Here is a 27,940-nt window from a genome sequence, read left to right on the forward strand (position 1 = left end):
CTGGAACTTTCCCCAGAAGAGTCAGAAAAGTACACAGAGTATTGAGGCAAACATTGGGGAGGAGAACAGAAAAGAGTGAGCGAGAGAGATCACAAGGGTGTCATCCACGTCTGGTGGTCTGGACATCATCTTACATAACTGTCTGGCTTCAGCTCAGTGACATGAGAACCTATAGCGCTAATGACACTAATGCACTCTGACAGACTGCATAGAGCCCTGGACTCTGGTGGGACCGACGCCGGACTTTGAGTGGCATTTGGAGTCTCATGAGCCAAACAGAACAACAGAAAAAGATGCCAACTCTGGCACATCATCTGTTTTCATATACATTTCCTTTCATCTTTACCCACACACAATTTAGTGGATTAAAGGAGTAGTTCAGTCAAAAATGAAACTTCTGTCATCATGTGCTCATGCTCGTGTCGTTCCAAACCTGTATGACGTTGTTTTTTCCGTCGAGCACAAGACTGAAATTCGAGAATACCCTGGCAACTGTTTTTCATAATGAAAATGAAACGGGATGGAAACTGACATAAAAAAGCAACACAACATTATCCATATAACTTGTGTACTTTATTCAAAGTGTTCTGAAGCCTAGTTTTAGATGATGACGTTCGTTCAAAGGACAGTGATTTTAGATTTTCTGGAATTATCGACATTTTTGGTGATAACTTCCAGTAAAGTTACTGAATGGCTTAAAAATACTTTGAGCGTATTGTTTGAGTTTTATGTGCCATTTTTATGGTCGTTTTTGAAGCTTAACAGTCACTATTTATATTCTTTATATGCAAATGAGTCGCCAAAAAGATCTTCAAAAATGAACTGAATTTTTATGGAAAGTTGGAAAGTTTGTAGTCAGAACGATTTTCAATGTTTTTGTCTCTTATGTTCACCAAGGCTGCATTTATTTAATTAAAATTACAGTAATATTGTGAAATATTATTAATATTTAAATAGCGGGTTTTATATTTTAAAATGTCATTTATTCGTGTAATGCAAAGCTGAATTTTCAGCATTATTACTCCAGTCTTCAGTGTCACATGATCCTTCAGAAATCATTCCAATATGCTGATTTGCTGCTCAGGAAACATTTCTGATTATTATCAATGTTGAAAAAACTTGTGCTGCTTCATATTTAATACCTTTTTCAGGATTCTTCAATGAATAGAAAGTTCAAAACAACAGCATTTATTTGAAAAGTCTTTTGTAACATTAGTCTTTTCTGTCACTTTTGATCAATTTAATGCATCCTTACCGAATAAATGCATTTATTGCTTGAACAGTAGCGTAATTTTCATATTTAGGTGAACTTTAAAGCTAAAATCATTACCTCTGATGATGAAGGCCTTGATAATGCCCGAAGCGTCACTTTAACCAATAAAGTTTTGATCTCTTCAAGAGTGAGTGCTGCACCTTTTCTAACTTACAAAACTAAAATGTATTTATGGCCTATTGTTTAATGTAATTATGGTGTATCACCAGGTTGAGAAACATATGTTTGTATGAGCAATCAAAATGATGATTAACAATACATCAGCCCACCCATGACAATCCACTACCCTTCATAAATCTTGAGCTGTTGTGTCTGTTAACCTTGTTTTTCTTTGGTAAAATCAAAGATGTCTCAAAATGTCAAAGTTAAGATGGCAAATTTGTGTGGTCTTTGAGAAGACAGTGAATTAATAGCTTCCAGAAAAAGAGTGTAAAATCCTGGCATGAGTAATTGCCTCCGGCTCACGTTCTTTTGTCTCCATTCCCAGGTTGCTCACAATGGCCTTATTTTGGAAATGGACCACCCAACATCAGGAAGGATAGCAGTGCCAGGTTTGTATAGAATTTGCTGTTGGCGAAGTGCAAAATATTCTCTGGAGTCCCAATTTTATCACTTTTAAGCATGTATTCCAAGGCAAAACTGAGACCTGCATATTAGAAACCAGGGTCGAAAATCTTAGGGCAAAAATGCCACCAAGATGAACATAAATACCTCACAAATTCAAGATAAAGGGACAGAAATTGCCCCTGCATAATAAAACTAAATCTATTATGCTAAAATGAAATGTGAAAAGTGTCATTTCACAGCATTTAGACCTGCGCACGCTGCATCAGATTGCTTTTTACGCATTGTTTGTTTTTGTTTTTTTGCAGCGTTGAGCCTCATAACCAATTGCACGTTTCTGAATGCAATGGCCAATCAGATTAATTTCGCTGTTTCTGTAATTATATCAGGAGTTTTTTTTATTTTTTTTATTATTATTTTTTTATTTATAATTTATACAGTTTCAGTTTGTTGTTGTAACAGTTTAAATTATTCTGATTTATTGAAGTAGCTGGTTAAATTTACCAATACAGTTAATAAGGTAACTATAAAAATTGCCCTGACAATGGGGGGCAAATACAGTATATTGCCCCTTAATGGAAAAGTTCATTTCTGACTCTTTCAGAAACACATCCAGTTTCTGTAACCGTTCACCTAAAAATTTTGATTCTGTCATCATTACTCAAAACATGTATGTACATTTTTCATTGGAGCACAGAAGGAAACATTTTAGAAGAATCCTCACACAGTTTATATTCCAAGTTTTCTGAACCAAATGAGTTTGGAACCGACATAAGGATCTTAAACAAAAGTGTGATTTTCATTTTTGGGTGAACTCTGCCTTCAACCTTTTTACACTTGAACTCTCTATTGCTTTTCTATACTATCTTTTCAAAAATCACCCATGCACTTAATCTCATCATCCAGACCCTTGGACTTTGAAGAGTTCTACTTCCCTTTGTGACTCTCTTGTATCGAACAATGGAGAATCATTTATTTTGATGCTTTGTTTTGACTTGTCTTTGTCCGTTTAATGAAATAAAAGTTTCTCCATTGACATGAAAGCTTTCATTCTCCGGCGTGAGAGTCCCTGAGAGACGCTTTCTGAACTCGTCTTTGGTTTGATCGTCCGCATATGCGAAACAAGCGATCATTGATCCCCAAAACGGACAGGTCTGCGGTCTGCTGAGCGTTTTGCCCCTAGAAAAGAATGTCGAACTGAAAGGCAACATTTTAGAAGGGTTAAATGCAGATGTTGGCTGTTGTTTAGACAACGTACAGTCAGTTTTCTCTCAGCGACTCCATTCCTGCTGTTTTCGTGGCGCTTCAAATGTCAGACCCTGATGGACTCGCTCCAGACAGGTGGTTTTACTAACAGTGAATTTAGTTGCGGTTTGCAGCTCTGTAAACACACACATACACGCCACTTACGTAGACACCAGCGGACGACCCCTGCTAATGATCTATGCTTTGTCTCTTCAGTGACTAAAAAGCAAACACTGGCAGAATGGACCGCTAATGATTTTGTCATGGCTAGTTGGTTAAACCTTACAAAGAGTCTGTTTACTTCCTTTTACGAACACCGCAGCGAAGAGCCATCCTCACCTTCCGCGGTTTGATCTTTTCTGGGTGCACCAAAATGCAGTTCAAGTTGCGCTCCAACGAATTCTGCATGCTTCCACAACCACAAAACAAATGAATTCTGCGTCAACTGTCCCTGGAATGATACCCGGGATAATCAGGCGGGTCCTTTGATGGCTCCGAACGGTTGTTTACCACTTCATTGTTTGCACGTTTGTTGTCTCCATCCGAGCCAAATCAAGGATGATTGTGAAGTATTTCTCCGAAAAAAGCGCAGAAACCACAACAAACACCTTTTTCCACTCCGCATTCCTCGTCCCTGACCCATAAATTCACTACAACGCCACAATGCACACTCGAGGCCTCTAATCTTCCACTCCTGTTTACATAAGATCACTGTCTGTCCGTGTTTTCTGTCTGTTTTCTCATTGGCAGCTGCACATGTGGAGCATTTCCAGCCTTTGGTGACTCTGATGTTATCAAACGTTTTGCAGTGGATAAGCTGTGCGTTTCTGAGCTCAGCGGTTGGTACCTTGCTATTTATTCCCTCTCAACCCCAACATTGTTCTTCACATCTAATGTGCAGAACCAAAAATGGAGTCCCAAACAACATGGGCGCGAAATTGGCCATTAGCTGCCGTCAACTGTAAGCAAGTATTATGTAATGGATGTCAGGGATGCATCAGAGTTGAATAAGCCCAAAATGGCTTGACGAAACAATCTGAGAGCAACAAGTGTTGTCGGATTACATAATCGACAAATTACTAACGACCACAGAATAACGATAATAGAGTCGCAGGCATTCCTTTGTGGGTGAAACTACAGGAATGCATGTTAAGAAACATCGACTTTTTTTAAGGCACCAGAGAGCGAGGACGAAAAGGGCTCAGAGGATGTTTTTGTGCCGCTGATTGCGAGAAGCTGCCTCATTAGCGATTGTGCAGGACAGTGTATTGTGAGGCACTTCCCAAAATAGACCCCTTTATTTAAACCAAAGGCTCTTGGCAGAGGCTTCTTGTTAGCTGAGTTTGCGGCTCTCTGTGATGCTGAAAATCTGACCGGCTAAGGTGAACATTTGATGATGTGGGAAAGGTAAGAGAGAAGCATGTATTTGTGCACGTGTAGAATAATTAGAGCATGAACCAGTAAATCATGAGTGTAGTATTGCAGCAGAATTCCCACAAAAAAATTTATCAGCAGGAAGTTTTTTTAAACTTTGTGTTTGTAGTTATTGGTGTTGTCGTTCTTTGTGCGACTGGGCCCTTGTTGTATGACCTAGAGCTGTGTAACAAAGTTCAACAAAAAATCAACAGCATATGGGTTTGGATTGACATGGCGAGTAAAAGATGTCCAAAAAGAACAACTAATTTGATTTAAAAAATCTTCAACACTTTTAGCTATAATAACAGTAAGCAAGTTTTACAAATAATGATTAGGATTCATGACCAATTAAAGTTAACCATATGTAATTCTATTATCAGGGTAATTGCTCTTATAGTTCTTGGCGTGTAGTTTTATAGCGCTGTTCGGTGAAACGGCCCACGCTGTAGGGTTTCCTCGCTGCTGCTGCTGCTGCTTCTGCTTCTGATGCTGAGAGTTGTTCTTTTCCTGACGTGAGCGGGTTTGATGTGTTCCATAATAACACATAGATTTTTACCATCTTCTAGAATGTTATATAATTGCCCATGTATTCTGCAAGAACACGTAAATGCTCGTGCACATTATGTGCTCTTCAGCTGTCAAACCCAGAGAACGATACGCCAGCTCCAAACTCTCCATCTCAACTTTCTGAAGTGTGAAGACACGACGTGTGCTCTGATGTAGTGAGACTCTTATGAATCACGCAGTTTTGCTTTTTGAAGTTTCTGTGCATTTATAAGTGATCCTCTCTGGTCAGAAATGCACAATGTATCACTCTAAAGTCTGGCTTAATCTAAAGGAGAAACAGAAAAAGTCTTGTCCGGGACTTTGGTCGGTTATCATGTTCGGGCTGGATTATCTTTTAATGTGACGTGTTTACAGCTCAAATATTAAACCTCGCAATCTGCTTGCAGATCCACCCCAGTGTTATCACACGTTTGATATTTAGAATTTTAAACTGGGATGTTGGGGGTAACGAATTACAAGTAACAATCAGATTACTTCATCAGATTACTACGTTACATTATCAGATTACTTTTTTCAAGTAAATAAAGTAATGCATCACTTTTAAATTGACAAGAAAATGTCTGAGATACTTTTTCAAATAAGTAGTGCAAGAAATCAGGAGTGAAGTGCAGAGGCAGAGACACTTCCTTCAGCCTGATGCTTATTCATTTCACTTTTAGTGTAAAAGGGCCTTTACAGTTGCCAAAAATATAATTTTTGTTTTTTTGTTATTAAAAATGAATAAGCAAGCACAGCTCAGGTGACAAAAATGGAAATGTTATGCATTACTTTCCATAAAAAGTAACTAAGTTAGTTCCTTTTTTATGGTGTAACTCAATATTGTAATGCATCACTTTTAAAAAAGTATCTTTCCCCTATCTATATCTCTCTCTCTATATATTAGGGCTGTCACGATATTAGATTTTTCATATCACGGTTATTGTGGCCATAAGAATTCACGATATCGATATATCGCGATATCAATAGAAACCTTGGGGGGGGGTCAAATAATTTTTTACTTTGTTTATTGAGTTTTTCTTTTTCACCCAACAAGCATAAAGATACTGATAAACACAGGGTACAAGACTCTGGCTTTGTCTGTCTTCTTTGGAGCTCCTATGAAATAACAAGAGAGAAAATACTGTCAAGTTCAATGGTATGATGAATAAATATTAATGGTAACACTTTACAATAAGATGTCATTTGTTAACATTAGTTAATGTATTAACTAACATAAATGAACAATGAACAATACATTTATTACACAATTTATTAATCTTTGTTAATGTTAGTTAATAAAAATACAGTCGTTCATTGTTCATGTTAGTTCACAGTGCATTAATGTTTACAAACACAACTTGCGATTTTAATAATGCATTCGTAAATGCTTAAATTAACATGAACTAAGATTAATAAATGCTGCAGAAGTATTGTTCATTCTTATTTCATGTTAACTAATGTAATTAACATGTTAACATCATATTAACATCTACACTATTACTTTAACCTGTTAACTTCTATACCCGTATTTTAAGCTCTTTAACCTATAGTTGCACCGGCGCCACTGAAGTCATGCAGTAAGAGCGCTGCTAATTCAGTTTTAATGTGCATCTAGAACGACTGCAGATGAGGTGGTGCATGGCACTGCGACCAACTTACAGAGTTTAATATAGCAATGTGGTCACTCAGTTTTTCAAGATCAGTTTTAATCGTGTAACTGTTAATAATAGATTTGAACAAAGAAATGAAGTGTTACTACGCACAGGCCATATTGATTGCAAATACAAAAATAAGACGAATAAAGAAAACGCGGTACTTATTAAAATAATCACCCTTTACTTAAATATATGAACACAGAAAACCTCTGTTAACAGGTTAATGTAACATCTCCCATTCTATGACTAATAAAATAATCGCAACTTACTCTGTAACTGAACATGGCTCTTCTCGGAGTAGCTGCGTGCGCTGCGTCTTCTTCTTCTTTGACAGGTGTCAGGGTTAAGGCGCAATACTGCCACCTGGAGGTCAACCAGGTACTGGTGCTGGAGTATTTACATGTGGTGTAATCATAAGAGTCCTGTTCATTTTAAATATTGCGGTTATCACGATATACCGGTATTGACGATAACCGTGATATTCAAAGCAACAATTATCGATATCGTGTTCATTTAGTATTATGTATTATGCTTGACGACGGGTGTGTCTGAACACGACTTGGTGCTGACGCGACTGTAATAGTGACAACAGGCAATTACATTACTATTCTGGTGTTGCATGAAAGGGATTGGCTAGCGTCTGCGCTAGGGTATTTGCATAAGGCGATCTGATTGGCTGACACCTGTGTTGACGCTTGAAAAGTTTTCACTCCATTCAAATGAGAATATTTGAATATACTCAATATTCTCAGGGTCTGAATTGATATGGCAATATTTACGCACTTACTGCTTTGGCAAGGGGCGGGGCAGTACTGAAACTGCCAATCACAACGCACTGGGACAGCTAACCAATCACAACACATTTCGTTTTTTCGGAAGGCGGGCCTTCATCAAACCCGGAACTAATCGAGCCGTTTGTGCCAGACTGGGGAGAAAGTTACTGTAATAATGTAAACCACCAAGCATGAGAGCATGTTCTAGTACACCCCCAAAACCAAATCAAGACTTTGTAATAGAGGCTATATATATATATATATATATATATATATATATATGAAGAGTTCAGAAGATCGAAAAGCCCTCAAAATGCCATCTGAAATTGTCTACTAAAATGAGCATTTTTTCTCAGGCTCTCATGTGTAGGTTTAGTAATTTCACTTTCATGGCAATGAATAGGTTCTTTTCATTGCCATTTAAGTCAAATAACTGAACATAAACATAGGGGCCTGAGAAAATGCTCATTTTAGAAGAAAATTTCAGACGGCACTTAGAGGCTTTTGCATCTGAACTCTTCATATATATATGTGTGTGTGTGTGAGTAGGGTAGTTGACAAATTAAAATTGGACTGTGTCCTATGGTGTGACATAGCAAAATTGTGGAGAAAAAAAAAAAACTGAACATACAATGTAAAAAAATGTATCTTCATTCTTAGAGTTACAAATAACATGAGATTTTTTTTAATTTTTTTTTTTTGTCTCCGTCATACCATAGGACACATTGATACGTCAACTACCCATATATATATGTATAAATCATATATATCACATGCATATCAATCATATATATATATATATATATAAATCAACACCTAAAAGCAATACTATAAACATTTATGTGCCCTGCTGTCATTTCCGCATAGCTGTGCTGTTCTGTGCATTGAGGTCAGTTAGTTTGTTTTGAACTGATAAGATGTGAACTTTAGATGATTTGTCAAGCCCTGGTGCCTGTCATCTGTAACCTTATTGAAACATATACAACACACTTCAGAGAGCTGAACACCCCCGTCCTCCATCTCAGAGCCAGGCCCGGATGAAAGAATGCAGTCCTGAGGGAAATTTTACGAATGAGAAGGTACGGACATGAGATGGTGGGAAAGGCCGTAGGCGAAGTGCATCTCCTCTGATGTAACATTCCCAAATGCCCTCACTGTTCTGCTCTGGTCCGCGCTGAAATGTCATATGAATTGACAGGTGAAGTTTTTTATCCAGAAAGGCTCCAAAAAGAAGTCCTGCTTGTCATTGTGCTTCATGTTCTTGTGAGCTGTTCAACTTTTGCTGTGACGCTGCAATTTATGGGACAAGTTTTGTCAGTTGAAGCCTAATTTATGGAAGCCAGTTTCTGCCACTAAAAAAGTAAAAGCAACAATTGTGGCAAAGTAAAAGTTAGTCCTTTTTCCCTGAGAATTGGACTTATAATTCACAATTCTGAGAAAAGAAATCAGTATTGTGAGATATGAACTCACAATTGCACGGAAGATCAGAATTACAAGAAAAAAAAGTCTGAATTGCAAGAAAATAGTCAGAATTGCAAGAAAAAAGTCAGAAATGCGAAATATAAACTCACAATTGCAAGAAAAAGTAAAATATATAAGAAAAAAGTCAGAATTGCAAAATATAAACTCAAAATTGCAAGAAAAAGTAAAATTTGTAAGAAAAAAAGTCAGAATTGTGAGAGATAAAGTCGCAATTGTTAGAAAAAGTCAGAATTGCAAGGAAACAGTCAGAATTGCGAAATATAAACTCACAATTGCAAGAAAAAGTAAAATATATAAGAGAAAAATCAGAATTGTGAGATATAAACTCACAACGGCAAGAAAAAGTCGGAATTGGGAGATATAAACTCACAACGGCAAGGAAAAATCTGAATTGCAAGTAATAAGTCAGAGTTGTGAGAAAAAATTCATAATTGCGAGATACAAACTTGCAATTGCAAGAAAAAGTCAGAATTGCGAGAGATAAACTTGCACTTGTCATATTGCAAGAAAAAAGTCAGAATTATAAGAAAAAAGGTCAAAATTGCGAGATATAAACTCGCAATTGCGAAAAAAAGTCAGAATAACTAGAAAAAAGGACAGAATTGCTAGACTTAAACTTGCAATTGCGAGAAAAAAGTCAGAATTACGAGATATAAAAAAAAAACAGGCTTCCACACAAATCAAAGTTGACCCAATTTACAGTTTTAATTTGCTGTTGTTTGTGTTATTGCTGCATAAAATTCCGAATGATTTATCAAAATGTAAATCATGTTTCGTAAGTCACATTATAAAAAAAAGGCTGACGGAAAATGCACCTCTGACCTAGTATTGATTTTCAAATCTCTCTATACACCTGTACTCGCATATAGTAAATGCATGTGTATCCATAAAAAATTATTATTTTGTTTTAAACATGAAAGCAATTAATTCTTGCATTTAGTGTAGCTTTACATATGATCATCGCTCTTCCGCAAATTTAGAACACATTAACGGACTCTTCTGAGAGAAAATCAAGAGGTAAACACGGTTTCGGATACAAAGTCTTCCTGACAAGATGACTAGTAGATCAGTAAAGCTGCAGCTCCTGAAAAATGATCCTTTTCACATCAAAGATGTGTTTTAGTTGTCTCTGGGGCCAGAGTTTGTGTGAATGAGAGCGTTTATGTTCACAGTCTGTCAGATCCCCTCGCAACACAGAGCTGCTTTGACGTCACCCTGAGCCAGCTATCTGGGGTTGTTAGCACTGATATTGCCGTAATGCCCCCTGTAGACTTAGCCAAGTATGCACTACAAACATTTACTGTGATGCAGCAGAGACTGCTCTCAAATCAGAAGCCTTCGCATTTCTTTTTCTGAAGCTCAGTTTTCCTTCAGGCTGTTTTCGTTTTTTGGAGCATTTAGGTCACCTTCCACTTCTCGTAGGGAATTTGTTTGTCATGTGGAAAGGTCTCAAACGTTTAATGTTTTGATGATTTTAGCTTTCTCTGGGCTGTTTTATGAGACAAGATTATGTTGTCACACACATACTGAATATTTTCCTATAATAAAAGAAATGTGCACATTATGGCTCTTTAAGAGCATTTGTGGCAATGTCAGTGAACGCAAAAGTAACAATAAAATACAGATTAATGACATAATAGTCCAGTTATAATAATAATAATAGTTTAAAATATGTGGCTCTTAAATTCTTATAAATGTACTCCTTGCATTCTTATATTTGAAAAACCTATATAGATTTGAAGGATGTTGAAAAATGTCATTTGGTCTAACATTTTCTTTAAAATTGTCTTTTATACCTTAAATGTGTGTGACTGTATATGTTAATAATAATATATTGTTTTTAAATATTATTTTAAAGGTTAAGTGAAATATTTTAAATCAATCATTCAAAAATGTTAACTTTTTGGCGAGTCACACAACTCCCTGAACTTATAATAAAATTTGTCATAATAATGCAGTGTTTTTTTTTTTGTTTTTGTTTTTTTTTGAAAGTTAATGAAATGAAAGTTAGTTGCACCACATTAATTTTGTGGGGGTGGGGGGTTGATTCAATTTTTATATATTTTTGGAAGGATTTTTTTCTTTTCTTTTGGTACGTTTTGTAATCATTATTATTATTATCATTGTTGTTGTTGTTTTAATTATGACATCAGGACAGTTAACTATTATAATTTTGACTTCATAATCTCCAAAAAAAAATATATATCAAAATGAATTTTAATGTAAAAATGAAAAACATGCTTATCAGAGATGTATTCTTATTACATTTATGTATTTTTGAAATAATAGATAAAAAGAGCATAATGTCATTGACCCATACACAAAGTTTCTAAAGTAGCCACAAGGCGTGTTTTTTTTGTGTGCAATAAATATGAGCTTCACATTTCTGTTGCCCTAATAGACTTCCATTGTAAATGCGCTGGTGCAACCACTTGGAGATGAATTTATATGTTGGGTTTTGGACATTAAGCGACAAATAGTGCTTCACTTGTACTGAACCTGAAACATTTCTTTATAACACAGCAGGGCTTAGCCTGTCTTCCTGTGCCAGTTTTGTAGTTTTATGTCGGAAATGAGTTTTGGCTTATGGTTTTGTGTTTCCCTGGATGTGGACAGTGAGGGGGCTCATAATGTTATTTACCACTGTTTGATTGGCCATATTCTCTTTTTAATACACGCAAAAGTCATTGCATACTAACCAAGCCAGAATGAATAAAAGTTTATATCTGCCTTTAAAAAAAAAAAAGAATCAGCTGTAACTCACTGTTTCCAGAGATCTTCACCATCTCCATCTCTGTGCTGTCTCAGTGTACAAAGGCAGCACCTCGTACATTATTTTATTCATATATGAGTAGGAGCACTTGCCAGCTAGTCTGAATTCCTTGCTCTTTTTGCTCATGCCATAATATAATGAGGTTTCCCACTCTTATGTATGCTTCACATTCTCCTTTTAACCAACACCGCTTCCGTTTTTTTCTTCTTCAGTCGTCATCTCTCTCCCTCGCCCATTAAAGATGCAGTAGTTAAAAAGAAGCTGAGAGGTTTAATAAAAGGACTGCGAGGTGCTACTTGTTGCGTGGGCTCAAAGCACCTGAGATGAAGATGTTCATCTCCGCTTGACAGCTCGAGCTTGCCGTTCCGGGACGCATGAGAATTCACACTGAATCTCACCCACTCTTTTTCTGTATCTCTCTCTCTCCATCTCAAACTAGATACAGAGAAAGGGAAGAGAGATAAATGTGGATGTTTCCACGTTAGAGGAAGCTGTTTAAGTTGGTATTACGTGGTTTTCATAAATAAACATTTGGATGTATTGGATTGTTTACGTTGTAATTATAAAATCGATATTTAACATCTTGGATTCAAACATTGGTTTAACAATGCTTTTTAGCTTAGGTTTTATAAGCCCAGTAATGCTGCCAAAGGTGCATCCGAATACTTCCCTACTATATGTCCGAGTATGAAAAGTATGTCCAAATTTAAAGTATAAAAAGAAAAATATCTGGTTAACATACTACTTCCGGCATGATTCTGAAATCGCATCTGATGGACACTTTACTATCCCAAGAGGCCAAAGGAGGGATTTGTGAATGGCAGTGACAACGCAACGGATGCTAAATCACATGACAGTGACATTATGACAGACATAATGCATGTGGATTACATTAAAGGAACAGTTGCTGAAAATGTACTCACCCTCAGCCATCCAAAATGTAGATGAGTTTGTTACTTTATGGGAACAGATTTAAAAATTGAATATTGCATCACTTGCTCACTAATGAATCCTCGGTAGTCAATGGAGTCCAAACAGCTGATAAAAACATCACGATAATCCACAGCACTCCAGTCCATCAATTACTGTCTTGAGAAACCAAAAGCTGTGCTGTTTTTAAGACATTGTTTCCAGCTAAAATATGAGTCTAATCCATAATAATGCTTCCTCCAGTGAGAAATTCTCTCCCCTGTTGTCAACTTGCATCAAAATCAGCCAACATATTTGCTTAGAACTGTTTTGCACTGTTTTAATGTTTAAATGGTGCTTGATCAGACCAGAGGACTTTTATTTTAACTAGAAGCAATGGCTTGAAGTTAAAAACATCTTAATGATGGATTTGTTTTTTACAAACGCGCAGCTTTTGGCTTCACAAGACATTAACTGATGGATTGGAGTGGTGTGGATTACTTGTGGATTATGGTGATGTTTTTATCAGCTGTTTGGACTCTCATTCTGACGGCACCCATTCACTGCAGAGAATCCAGTGGTGATCAAGTGATGTGATGCTACATTTCTCCAAATCTGTTCTGATAAAGAAACACCTTCAGGCTATCCAAAATGTAGATGAGTTTGAATACATTTTCTGCAGGTTTTCAATTTTGGGTGAACTATGCTTTAACTATGGTTTAATATATAAATAAGGGTAAACAAGAGCATAAATGTAGTCATGACATAAGTGCTGCATGATTAACAGTGGCCTTATTTTCTGTTTTCACAATGAAACTAAATCTTCCTGTTTAATTTAAATGCTTATATTCAAGCAGGTACACTTAGATAACTGTTCATGTGTAATAGTCCTAGCTCTGCCTGTTGAAATCCCATCACTCTTTTACAATACTCTGGATAAATGATCTGTACTCTTTCTCAAGTCCCCACTGCGGTTGAGACCTGTTTCTCTTCACTTCACTCAGCGCTGTAGATCTCCACCGGGAAATTCTCTTTATTCTCTTTCCTTCTCTTCCTCTGGTTTTGTCAGTCATGCAGAACCGGAGATGCTCTTCACATACGCACTGCATACAGAGAGTATGCACAAACCTGAACCTCACGGAGCACATTTGAGATTAATTGGAATGCTGTAAATGTGAGCCAGATCCCAACATCTGACCTCATTGATGCTCTTGTGTCCCACAGCCTTGTTCCAACACCTAATGGAAAATCTCCCCAGAAGGCTGGAAGCCATGAGGGAGGATGAACTCCCATTGCCCATAGCACTGAAATATTGAATTAGTGTGTTCAAAGAATGAAGCCATGAGAGACTGTTACAATGATTTTTCCACAGTGTTGTTGTGCACAACACAAAAGAGAACCCACTTAAATTCCTTAAATGAATAGTTCACCAAAAATGAAAATTGTCGCCCACCCTCAGGTCATCCAAGATGCAGATGAGTTTGTTTCTTCATCACAACAGATTTGGAGAAATTTAGCATTGCATTACTCACTCACCAATGGATCATCTGCAGTGAATGGGTGCCGTCAGAATGGTGTGGATTATTGTGATGTTTTTATCAGCTGATTGGACTGTCATTCTGACGGCACCCATTCACTGCAGAGGATCCACTGGTTGAGCAAGTGACGTAATGCTAAATTTCTCCAAATCATCTTGGATGGCCTAAGGGAGAATCAATTTTAAGCAGATTTTTAGGTGAACTATTTCTTTAATCATTGTGAAACATGGCTTTGTCTGCTTATCAGACTCTAATTTGAGTAGAAGCCAATTTTTATTATACAACATTTATGAACAAAAATAATCATGCACTATAATTATGCACTCGCTAAGGTAGTTTTAGTTTGTTAGCATGGTATAGTGAATATTATTTACTATAATATTACTATAATATATTTAATATATATTACTATAACATATAATAACTTATTGTCACTTTTGAACAATTTAATGCATCCTTGCTGAATAAAATTATGTAAAAAACTCACAGACCCCAAACTATAAATATTATATATATATATATATATATATATATATATTATATTATATTTACCTTTAATGTTACATTTTAAAAACATTTTTTTAATGTTTATTTGGCTTTTTATAAAGCATTTGTCGAGATGCCAAAGATAGGTTTTCACAAGGAGGACACTAAAGTTAAAGCTAAACTAATAAACATTTTGCCCACCAAGTTCATTCGCCTATCTGTGGGCTGTTTACAGTTGCTAAGCAACTTGCCACATTCATTTAGAATTCATTTGATCTGTTTGGTCACAGGCGTGTGCATGTCGGCTTCAAATGTGACTCAGATTTTGCAGCCGGAACTATCTGTGTTATACATTTCCGTATATATGTCAGATAAAGTGGTGTAGATCAGATATAGATTAGTGTAACTAATCTGAACCGGACAGAACTATCTAGTTTTAACAGGTTGTCTTTCTTGAAGCAAGGAAACTGTTATCTGCGAGGGAATGGAAATGAGGTGACCACGACAACATATTGTCGCTGACATTTGCTCAACGGAAAGAAGTTTGAGTCAGTGTTTTCCACTAGCGTGGGGAAATCTTCATGGAAATACCGGAAAACGAAGTTCAATCTTTTTTCAATCAGGAAGGAAAGTGCGCTTTATGGTTGGATGATGATATTTACATGCAATCAGAGGCCCACATGATGCATGCATGCATATCGCTCGGAAAATGTCAGGAGCAATTTAGATCAGCAGCACAATTGTATATTTAGCATGTCAGTGTGGTTTACCGTAATCTTTCAATCCCGTCTCCCAGAGAGAATCGGAGCTGACTAACATCTCACTTCAGCGCTGCACTGATGTTCACAACTAACTTATTTGAAGCTTTTCCAGCACAAATGGATGTCATGATGTTTATGTGCTTCACAGATTAAGGAAAAGGGATTCAGTTATAAAGAACTGTGCTTGCTGATATCATTGTTTCTTTCAAAATGCATCCTAAAAATGCTGAGTCGCATGCAAACTTTAAGGTTAAGCACCAGTGAGGATTGAATTGAGAAAGGCTTTTGGATTCCAAATCAGTTCCTGATTTTGAACTGAGTGAGCAAACAGACTTGCAATTTGAATTTAATTGTTCAAGGGAAAACTGTAATTTCTGTCTTTTTAAAGTTGGATTGACAGTGCCTTGTTTTACTGTTTATTGGTCAAAGATGACCATTCAAGACAAGTAAGATTTGTACTTTTGCTTACCAGGGCTACTAGGGGTGTGCGATATATATCGTCTGCGATAATATCGTAATTGTTGTTTTAACGATATGTAATTTGACATTATCGAGTATTTTGCAAAAACCAAACAAAACACCTACGGAGTGCATGCTTACATTACGTGATGAAGTCTAGACTAGAGCGCGTGCGCATTTAGAGTGTGTTCTTTCACTGCATGATGAATGATCAAAAATTCAAGATATGGGGGCAGAAAATGTATGTATGTATGTATGTATATATATATATATATATATATATGTATGTATGTATGTGTGGCTTTCCTAATCAAGTCCAATCAGTATAATCAAACACAGCTGGACTCAAATGAAGGTGTAGAACCATCTCAAGGATGATCAGAAGAAATGGACAGCACCTGAGTTAAATATATGAGTGTCACAGCAAAGGGTCTGAATACTTAGGACCATGTGATATTTCAGTTTTTCTTTTTTAATAAATCTGCAAAAATATCAACAATTCTGTGTTTTTCTGTCAATATGGGGTGCTGTGTGTACATTAATGAGGAAAAAAATGAACTTAAATGATTTTAGCAAATGGCTGCAATATAACAAAGAGTGAAAAATTTAAGGGGTCTGAATACTTTCCGTACCCACTGTGTATATATATATATATATATATATATATATATATATATATATATTAAGAGTATTGAGACTCACGTTTTAGACACCATATTGCCTGTTTTTGCTCCATTTCACCAACAAAAATAATTCCAAACACAGCCACAGCACTGTTTTGCGTCTCATAACGATGCTGTTTCATTCCTGAATGAATACACCGTTTAAATGATTCGGTTCAGTCGCAATGACTCACTTATTAACATTGACTTGCTGCCACCTACTGGCGATTTTAATTTCACATTCAAAGTATCTTTTCATTTTAAAATAATTTGTACATCAGTACTCAATGTTTTGTCTTTAAAATATCAATATATTATGCATTTATAACTGCAGGTTAAAGCACTCCATGTCCCTCTGAGCTGCATTAAACAGTGTGTAAATACATCTAAATGTCACTTCAGATGCAACTTCTGCAAAGATTAATTTTGTTGATACTGGTTTCATTTGTTTGGTAACAGCCTAAATGTCTTATTATTCTAATTGACTGATTAAATGTAACAATTTGACTCAAAAGATGCAGACATTTAGAAAAAAAAAAAAGGCTTTATTAAAGGTAAATTTGCGCATAAAAGGCAATTTAAACTTATATGAAAAGATTAATTTTTATCACTGATGTGAACTGACCACACAAAATATGAAGGATATCAAAAACTGCAGCTGTCCGCGGTAGTCAGATATCAGCACAATAACACACTCGGCAAAATATCGTCTGATTATCGCTATCGAAAAAATCCCCAAAAATATCGAGATTTTTTTTTTTTTTCAATATCGCACACCCCTCAGGGCTACATTTATTTGATCAAAATTCTGTAAAGAAATAAAATAAATGTATTATGAAATATTAGAATTCAAAATAAGTTTTCTATTTGAATATATTTTAAAATGTAATTTATTTCTGTGATCAAAGCTGTATTTTCAGCATCATTACTCCAGTCTTCAGTGTCACGTGATCCTTCAGAAATCATTCTAATATGCTGATTTGCTGCTCAAAAAACATCTCTGATTATTATCAGTATTGAAAACAGTTGTGCTGCTTCATATCTTTGTGGAACGATTCTTTGAAGAGAAAGTTCAAAAGATCAGCGTTTATTTGAAATGCAAATCTTTTACAAAACATTATATCATAAATAGAACACTTTATTTCCCACAATGCATTACCCGTGTTGAATTTCTTCCTCTTTTCTAACTTTCTTCAACTTCTTGTATAGTGTGACCAATTCAATTTGAATTCACGCTCATGATTTAAAAGGGAAAGATCTCGCACACAATACATTTCTTCACTACAAACCACTTTATAACAACATTTAATTTAAATGAACAACTTGATTATACTAATCTAGTCTAGTTTAATGCTGAGCAGGTCATTAGATTAAAGAGCTTGTCCAAAGAACCCAGATTCACCGTTTCCTGTGACGTCCCTGTAATTGAGGTGTGGGTGATTATTTTTTAACCCTATGCTTCTGTAAGTTCAGGTCCAGAGTCTTGCGTCTAGTCATCCGGTCAGACTTCTGAAGTGTGTGGTGTGGAGCAAGAGTGGATAAAGTTCAGAATGGGAGAAGAGAACACAGCGGGCTTTGTTGCGGTAGAGCGAGAGGAAAACCTTGGACCGTGCCTGCGGAGGAGAAGAGCGTCCTGCTCCCTCGTTCTCCACGATAGCAGCTGAGGAGAAGCAGATGTGGGAGCAAGAGGCAATTATGAGCCTGCGGCCAGTCGATCAGAAGCGAGGGAGGGGGAGATAGAGGATGTGGTTAAGGCATTGCTTCTAACTGCTGAGGCTGCGAAACCACACACACGCACACAATCATGTTTGAGATCTGTTGTTCCCTCCTTTTTTGGATGTTTCTTTTATTTAAATGGCCGTTTGACTCTCATCTTCATGTTGCCGCATTTCCTGTGTGCAGTTTTCTCTGCATCTGTCTGGAATCTCTTATCTTAATGAATGTAAAAAGTCGACCGGTACCTGTCTGCATAGTTCGTTTTGTGTCCATTTTGTGGATCCTCATGTCCTTGACCCAACAGAGGAAGGCAATGCATGGCAAAGAAACACAAATTAGATCTCGATCTGTATCATCTCAGTTGTTTAGATAAGAATGAAATGAGAACAAATTGAGACTTTTTTTTAGAGCTTCCCCCTTAGATTTTTCTCCTGAGAAACCGTTATCTGGTTTAGATTGCATTATGATCCTAAATAGTTTAACCAAATAATACCCTCACCCTCAGGTTATCCAATATGAGTTTGTTTCTTCATGGGAGCATATTTGGAGAAATATATTGTTACATAACTTGCTCACCAATGGATCCTCTGCAGTCAATGGGTGCCGTCAGAATGAAAGTCCGTCATTAAGATGTTTTTAACTTCAAACCAATGCTTCTGAGTCCATAGTCCATAATAACGCTTCCTCCAGTGAAATAGTCCATCTCCTGTTGTCCTCTCACATCAAAATACGCCCAGCTGTTTTGGTTTGTAAACAGTGCTTGATCTGTGCATATTTCTCTCCTGATTCAGATTCAGAACTTTTTCACTGGTGAAAGCAATATTATTGATAGAGGACTCGTACTTTAGCCAGAAGCAATGATGTTTTTATCTTTCTGACGGCACCCATTCACTGCAGAGCATCCAGTGGTGAGCAAGTGGTGTTATGCTAAATTTCTCCAAATCTGTTCCGATGAAGAAACGCATTGGGTGAGTACATTTTCAGGAAATTTCTGCCCCTTTTAAAACAATAAAAAGTGGCCCATTTTGTTTCAGGGCATTTTGGAGTATTAAAATAATACATCTGGGGATTAAAAATGAGCTTCCAAAAAATCAGAAGCACACTTTTCAAGCAAAAGTTACACAGAAAGATGTTAATTGAGTTTTAAATTGTAAAGCAATAGATACACTGTTGAAAATGAAGACAAAAATATTTGGACACTTGGTAGTTACTCAGTTAGGACATCTGTGTAAACGTGAGGAGAACTGACTTAATGCATCCACTAAAAATCAGCACCAGTTGACCAAAACTAAAACTGACTTTGAAAAGCAAAGTTTGTTCATTCATCACATTTGCATGTTATCGATTTATAATGTCATGCATGAAGTGTCTTTAGTGTCCAAATACATAGTATTAGTCTCACAATATCTAGGGCTGACACTCCAGAAATGACTCTTTTACGACAAGCTGCTCCATGCTCATCTTTGTCACATCAGAAGCACACTAAAGAGAACATATGGAAATGATTATGTACTGTATAGCCTGAATCTAAATAGAAAGTAAGTCTTTTTGTGCCATCACTTGGGCTTCTGTAGCCCACGTTACCCTTCCAGTCTGTGATCTGTTGCATGTCTTGTTTTAGTCCGTTTGAAGAATGAGACTTTACAAAGTGCTATTAATAACAAACAACAGGCCTCGCCTCTGGTCGACACGCACCATCTCTGTTTTGAAAACCACACGTCTTTTGTGCGAGGCCCCTGAAAACATTCGAAAAAGCGCTGGATGTTGGAGGTTAAGCAATCAAGACACATTTATGGGATGCGTTTGGCTCCGGCACTCATGGGAATGTGACCTGTAGCTGCGTAGGAGACGGCACTCATTCAAAGCAATAAGGAAGAAATGTGTGAAGTATGTAGGCGTGTGTCCCTTATTCATGAATGCCAATTGTCTCTTTCCTTTTTCGTGGAACAAGAGTCGGTTAAATCGTAGAATTGTGGGGGAGGCCAAACAATTAGTTTCAGTAAAATTAACATTTGCGGAAGAGAGAAGTACGAAAAGGGAAGCATATGCTAATACTGCCTAATGACAGCAATATCTGAGTTTTGAGGAAGTGACTCACCCAGATGACCTACTCATCCATTTTGACATCATCTTTCTGTAAATGCCACATTTGGATAACGTAGGCTGTGTTTATATTCCAAGATTGTAAGTCGGTTACTTTATGGACTTTCCTGCAGGTTCGACGTATATGAGTAAATGTAACCAGAAGTAGCCATTTCTTCTAACGCCCCTCCTACACTTAGTTGTCTTTGTTTAAAATTCATTGTAAATGTTTTGTATTTTGACTACCATACTGTTTAAATTAGGTATGTTCTACCGCATTCAAGCTCCGTTTAGTGACTTGACACGCCTGTTTTAGGTATGATTCATCGTTCTTGCATATAGTGGCATAGTAATGTTGATGTAAACTTGGTTAAACCAAAAATTTTATATTTAATAAAAACACAACAATATTGCATTAAAAAAGTTACTAATTGCGAAAAGTAACGCATTATGTTACTTTTGCATTACTATTTGTCAACTGAGCTGGGCTTGCTTGTTTATTTTTAATAAAAAAAAAAAAAAAGTTATATTTTAGGCAACTCTAAAGGCCAATTCACACCAAAAGTTAAATTAATGAGTGTCGGCCTGAAAGAAGTGCCTTTGTCTATGCTCTTCACTCCTGATTTCTCTCGACATGCGCACAGGAGAGCTGTCAGTGAATAAATAGGAAAACAAAGTGTTACTTATTTGAAAAAGTTGCTCAAATAATTTCTTGTAAATGCTTTACTCGTTTAAAAAAGTAATCTGATTATTAGATAACAGCAACATTTTAAACACGCATACTACAAAATAATATTTGGGTTTATTTATTGTTTCCACGCAGGTCCTGCTGTGCGCTTCAGTAGTTTTGAGTCCAGTAATCCGATGCCGCCGCCTGTGATCGGCCAGCACACGGTCCAGATTCTCAGAGACACGCTGGGCTACAGCGATGATGCCATAAACCACCTGCTAGCCTCTCGGACCGTCACTCAGAACAAGGTGCAGTGAGAGACGTCTCATCGATTGGGAGAACAGTCCCGCAGTGTCGACCAGCGGACGGGAAAGAATAAATACTGCCTTCCCTCTGTTGTGATTAAACTGGTGAATGTCCATCAGAGAGGAAACTGTGAATGTAAAAATAATGACGTAATGACACATTGACACGTAAGAATGTGCACTGCTGAATGAGTTCAGTCTTCAAATGATCAGTAATGTGCAGATACTTTATTCACATCCAGATTTAGATCCGTACTGCCTGTTCCATAATTCACCCCAAAATCAAAAGTAAAACAAACTGTAATATTATCGTATAAATATGTTTGTTTAAAATGAAGCCTATTTTTAGAACCATTACAATTTTCTTTTTGCATTGTGATACCATTTTGATGTCATCACCACCATCCAATTCTTACGGAGCCCTTAAGGGACAATTCAGGGAGGGTGGAAAAAATTTGGGGTGGGAGGAAAAATAATTTTTCAAATTTTTGGCGATCTCTCGCAAAACTTTTCTGTTGCCTCAAAAAACTTTTCTCTCGCAAAGATATTTGACTGATATTTGAACAACCACTGCAAGCTGTAAAGTAAACAGAAGTGTTTGTCCGAACTCAACTGGTTTTGCGAGGGAACACAACGCAACTTTTCGAGGGAATGCAAAAGTTTGGTAAGAGAACGTAAAACAATTTTAAAAATTTTTCTCCCACCCTGAATTCCTTCCACCACCATATATCCCTTTAGGGGCTCCGTAAATTCTCAGTGGTACCATAATAATACAAATAATTAATAATAGTACTACATATATCATGGGAAGTGTTTGTAAAATAACAAAAAAAAAAAAATGCAAAAAACTCAGTTGTGCATAAAATGTAGTTATGCACATTTTTTATCATGAGCAAACATTTCTCATTTTATTTTATTTATATGTTTTATTATTTATGTTTTTTTGGGGGGGGGGGTGAACTTATGACTTTAATTGTGGGATTCACTCATACCATTATAATAATACATAAACGATTGATTGATTACCACTGTAATAATTAATAGGCAGTCATTTCAAGTACTTTGCACAAGCAATATAAAAATAAGCTCTAATAAAGAAAAGCAATATAAAAATAAGCGCTAATTTATAAAAAAAAAAAAAAATTTAGATGATTTTATGATCCAATTTGATAAGGTGATTTTAACATTCTATAAGATAAATACTGTTCATTACAAAATGTAAGGTAAAGCATATAAATACAAAGTTCTTACACAAAGTTGGCATCAGCTCTTTATTGTCATAAATAATGTTTCATGCCTGTAAGTTATTGCTACAGATATGTGTATGCGAGACACAAATGACATCCATTTTGTAGAATGGCCCATATTTACATTTCATAATAAATATGACTAACAATGTTTATTTATATTTGAAAATATCATATTTGTATACTTACTAACATTTTAAGCAATCAAACTCTTGTTGCTCTACAACAACTTATCTTGGGCCGAAAGGTTAGTCTCTATAATTCATCATATTGATTAATATCAAATTTCCATGTGAAATCACAATGTGTCTTATCTGTGGCTCGTTAGATCTGAAATGGTCCAGAAGTGCTGTTATCTTCCGTCAAGTATCTTATTCCCGTCATTGTGCGCTGTGAGCCGTCGCAGGTGCGAGTTGAAGGCGCAAGGTCACTTCACTGTCTTCTCAAGGCTTTTGGCTCTACACTAATGCATGGTGGGACTGTTTAGCCGTGCAGCGGAATAAGCACCGTTTCTGATGTGTAACTGCCAAATCTTTCATGTCCGATTTCCTGCGGCTGGGGACACTGACTCATAACACAGCAACGTGAGAGAATGCAGAGAGCAAGGCACGAGAGCTTTTCATTGTTAAGCATTATAGCCGGCATGAAATGAAAATTCTATTTTCTAAATGCATGTTATTGATCTTTCTTTAAAACGTTAAACTATGCATATGTTTCATTTTTTAACGCTGAATTCTCCAATCGACTTGAAGCCTGATGCTTTCTTAAAATTGACTCCAAGCTTGCACACAAGCTTCCATTCAACCAACAACCATTGCAAGAACCTAGCCCTGCCGTACAATTTTGTTTTGCCTTTTAAGTACTAAACAGTTTTAAAGTAACTGACTAAAAGTATTAGTGCTACTAACTTCACAAATTCCTGCCACTGACAATATTTTGTCTGTCTTTCCATATGTTCACGGTTATACGGTAGGGGGCGCTATTACACATCTTCTAAAAGAGTACTGCATCTCTGGAGCAAAACACAGGTGAAGAAGAGGCGGAAACAAGTGATCATGTATGTAAGCAGATCCATATGTAAAATAATGTGATCAATAAACATCAAAACTGCCTAACATTCATATATGTGACCCTGGACCACAAAACCAGTCTTAAGTGTCAATTTTTCGAAATTGAGATTTATACATCATCTGAAAGCTGAATAAATAAGCTTTCCATTGATGTATGGTTTGTTAGGATCGGACAATATTTGGCTGAGATACAACTATTTGAAAATCTGGAATCTGAGGGTGCAAAAAGATCTAAATATTGAGAAAATGGCCTTTAAAGTTGTCCAAATGAAGTTCTTAGCAATGCATATTACTAAAGTTTTTATACATTTACGGTAAGAAATTTACAAAATATCTTCATGGAACATGATCTTTACTTAATATCCTAATGATTTTTGGCATAAAAGAAAAATTGATAATTTTGACCCATACAATGTATTTTTGGCTATTGCTACAAATATACCCCAGCGACTTAAGACTGGTTTTGTGGTCCAGGGTCACATATGTATATGTATATGTATAGATAGATAGTTACATAGATAGATAGATACAGAAAATATAGGGAGAAAGAGAGAGATTGTGTGGTCAGAGTTGTAAATATAGGACTACTGATATAAACTTCTAGTATTTTAGATGTACAATAAGCAGAATAATTGCAACATAAAGGGCAAAAGTGGAGATAAGGTTAGAAAGCATGAAGTTCGCGAATGCCAGTCTGTCAGTCAAGAACGAAGCAAGACAATCCATATGACAAAGACGTCTCAGATAGTCTGACGGTAGATAAAAGTAAACTGTAAATATTTGAGTGATTCATTACTAAAGTTTGCATCATATACAGTGCACAGCATAAATGAGTACACCCCCTCTGAATAAATATAAAGATGTATTTTCTTAATGATCACTAATATAATTCATGGAAAGATGGCAAAATTGAAATGTATTAAACATATACTTAATAAAAAGAACAAAATATATGCCAATATTTTCTGTAAGATAAGTAAATTAGCCAATTTTGTTTAAATGAAGGATTGCAGAAATGAGTACACCCTAGATTTAATTCAGCAAATGTATAATATTCTAGTACTTAGTATGTCCTCCAGAACTTTAAGTATACTGCTCTGACCCTCTTAGCACTGAGTGTACAAGTTCATGACTAATTGTCACATCTGTCCTGTTTAACTCCTGGAGGATGACCTCCTTAAATGCTCTGGTCTTTAATGGGGAGTTTTGCTCAGCTCGTCTCTACAGAATCCCCCACAGCTGCTCAAGAGTGTTAAGATTGAGTGAAATACATGTCCACTGAAGGATGTTCACCTTGGGAGAATGAATATCTACATTGTCATGCTGAAAAAATGCCCAATAATGCAGGGAATGAGAGGAGGGTAGCATCTTCTTTTTCAAGTTTTTGCATTACGTCACACAGTGGTGTGAGAATTCATGACAGCGTTGATAAAGCACAACTCCCTCACACCTTCAGCACTCACTCATCCCTATATAAGAGCTTTACTACCACTGAACGTCACTGTGGGTACCAAGCTCTTCTCACTGTATTCCTCCTCTAGCAACACCAGAACATTTTGGATGCTTTTGGATCCGAAATGATTGACTTGGTCTCTTGAGACCAGAGTATGGATTCCCAGAAGTCTCTATTTTGTAAATATGGGCCTTGGAAGTTTATTTTGCTTTGGCTACAGTAGGCAATAGTGGTGACAACAAGCATGCATGTCACTTCTGCAGGCTGCATCATACTCTGTGAGATAAAGTGTCACTCTTTTCATAGCTTTTGCCGGCTCTGAGACGCTTGCATGTTATTTCTCCTGCTCTTTTTCTAGCAAAAATTCACTCATCACTAAATGAAAACTTAAAGTGAAGACCTGATTATTTCAGGAGTCTTGTCACAAGTCCATTGTTTTTCAATGTCGGTGCTACTGCTGCTATATTTTCACACTTAAAACAATAATTTGGTATTCCTCTTGTACCATTGTCCTCTTTTATGCTAAGAAATAAGTCACCTGGCAGTTCTCTCCCAAATGGTTCCACTGCTGTCAACATTAATTCTGAGTGGGCTATATAACACTTTTAATTGTCAAGAAATTACTTGTCTTTAAAAGTTTTGGTTCAGTATACTTACCTGTTGATAAAAAATAACCTTAAACCTATACATTTTTTTTTTTTTTTTTTTTTAGTAACTTTCAGGAGGGTGTACTCATTTTTGCAACACAACATTTTATGACTTTGATAAGAAAATCTTATTTTACTGAATAATTTTGACAGTCTTCTTTGGTAATTGATCAAGCAAGCTTGATGGAACAATGTATCTCCAAAGAACCCTAACATGTCATTTAAGTAAAGAGTAATTGCTGAATTTGTTAAGTTTTAGAGGGGGTGTACTCATTTATGCTGTGCACTGTACGTTAAACATGGAAGCTGGAATCTGTGCAGCGGCCATTTTCCGCAAGTCCGCTAGACCACAAGTACTCATGACGTGTGCCATTTGGGACAGTGCCATCGGTTCTCGTGCATCAAGCATGCACATTTGAGCATCTACTTTTCCTTTTAATGCCATCTGGCAAACCTACTGGAACCTACTGCATGACACCGGTGGGACAGCTGATGTAAAATAAGGATCATGCTTAGGAGACCTGATACCGATCAGTTAAAAAAAAATATTTAATCGGCCCCGATCCCAATCCTTGGCTCAGGACAATCCTTAATATCAAGTGACAGTTTGCCCTTCTTCTTCAAGCTTTTAGAATTTGGGACAGTTGCACACTTTCAAATCTCTACAGATGAAGTACGTTACCTGGCACTGTTTGCCTACTGAATGCAAAAGACAGGTATGCATTTTCAGGTGCAAGGAATGTGTTTTGATGGATACGTTTCGCTCAGGTTGGAAAGCATCGAGGTCCTGAGCCTCGTTCTGACGACATTGCGAGAAATCTGCCCAGCTCAGTGCAGAGTTAAAGAGAATTTTCCTGAATGAGTCATCTGTTTATACTGTTCCAGTTCATTTCAACGGAGACTTTTTTAAATAAGTCCCTTGGACGAAATAACGCTCAAATCATAATCTGCACAAGGTCGCATACTCAGCCCTAAGGTCCTTCCATTTAGTTAGAACGGACAATTAAGACTCAAACCAATAACCTTTTGCTGACATAATAATGGTGTGATCAAATCCCAGAATGTCTATGAAGAAACAGATGTCAGCTCTCCAAGGCTTCGCTGGGGAAGACTTTCCAGCTTAAGTTGGCCGTCTTAATGACAGCCACGGAGAGCGTCGGTAACTGTAAAGGTCAGAACTTGGCAAAGGTCAGCGGCGTCCCCGGAGAGCGCCGCAAAAACCGAACGAGTCTGACTGTCAGAAGTCTTGCAATGCAAAGAGGCCAATTACTCCCAATGAAAGCGGGTGGAGGTGTGAAGGTTACGATAACCGAACTCAATCTCCTCTCCTATCGCCACGAAACCATTGTTTGTTTATGTTTGACGTCGCTCCGCACTTTTTCTGCGCGCCGAATCTCAGGATGCCCGGATATGAAGTCCGGAGAGAGCGCTGGGAAGTGCTTTCCTGTTTTCAGTTTGTGTTCCGCTGACACGTTCGGAGAAGGAAACGGGTTATCCAGCCCGAGCAGCTGCACATGACATTAGCCCCCTCCCTGCATCCCACGCTGCACCTCTCAGTCCTCAGCCAATGGGAGGTGACCCATGCCGCCGTCACTTCCAGTTTTGCATGTGTAGGCCGTTGCTATGCCGGTGGATGGTTTCTGGAGCAACCGGCGAGCACCGAAATGAACTAAGCAGACCTAGAGTGAACCTGCGGTTTTAGAGATGGGAAAAGTAAAGAGGACAAAGAAACTGAAGATGAGGATTGGAAAACCATCTGCACGGCAACCCGGAGCAGGCGTGAACTTCTAGGGGCTTGGGTTCGGAGGTACCAGGTTGGTGTCTCAGTCTGAAGTTGTCAGTTTCCCTTTGTGGAGTATTACCATTGAATTCCATGACTTGCCATGATGTTGTGGTGCCCAGATATGACTGAAGTCAATGCAATTGATTCAACCGGTTCATCACCTGTTCATCAAGTCTGTTCATCTCACAGAGATTTCACCATTTGCACACATATAGGATGCTCTAACCTTCAGTCTGCTGTCCACCCACAATCCCCTGCAATGAGCCTGCCTCTCTCAACTCCCATAAAGACTCAGTCGAGTAGTCCCAATATTAAAGCAATATTGAGGAAGACAAAATCACTCCATTAATGTTTTTTTTTTTAAATATCTAATGATTTATGAATCCCACAGCCTTCAGTCTCATGAGAGAAAGTGAACACGAGAG

At 37.1% G+C, this 27,940-nt stretch overlaps 1 protein-coding gene across 9 annotated transcripts in view; it reads left to right on the top strand.

The window, feature by feature from the left end:
* The window catches only part of sugct (succinyl-CoA:glutarate-CoA transferase), a 138,083-nt gene extending 114,058 nt beyond the window's left edge, over positions 1 to 24,025 (top strand). For 2 of the 9 annotated variants that reach the window (XM_058765238.1, XM_058765237.1), the window contains exons 13-14: positions 1,761 to 1,824; positions 21,164 to 24,018. In XM_058765238.1, the coding sequence (XP_058621221.1) occupies positions 1,761 to 1,824; positions 21,164 to 21,327 (228 nt within the window). In that variant the 3' untranslated portion in view covers positions 21,328 to 24,018. Of the gene's footprint in view, positions 1 to 1,760; positions 1,828 to 21,163 lie in introns of those variants that run through there. The other 7 variants (XR_009269043.1, XR_009269046.1, XM_058765235.1 and 4 more) reach the window with 6 other exon arrangements.
* The last annotated feature ends 3,915 nt before the right edge of the window (positions 24,026 to 27,940 follow it).

The sequence above is a fragment of the Onychostoma macrolepis genome, chromosome 24 (assembly GCF_012432095.1).
Source record: "Onychostoma macrolepis isolate SWU-2019 chromosome 24, ASM1243209v1, whole genome shotgun sequence".
NCBI classification, from domain to species: domain Eukaryota; kingdom Metazoa; phylum Chordata; class Actinopteri; order Cypriniformes; family Cyprinidae; genus Onychostoma; species Onychostoma macrolepis.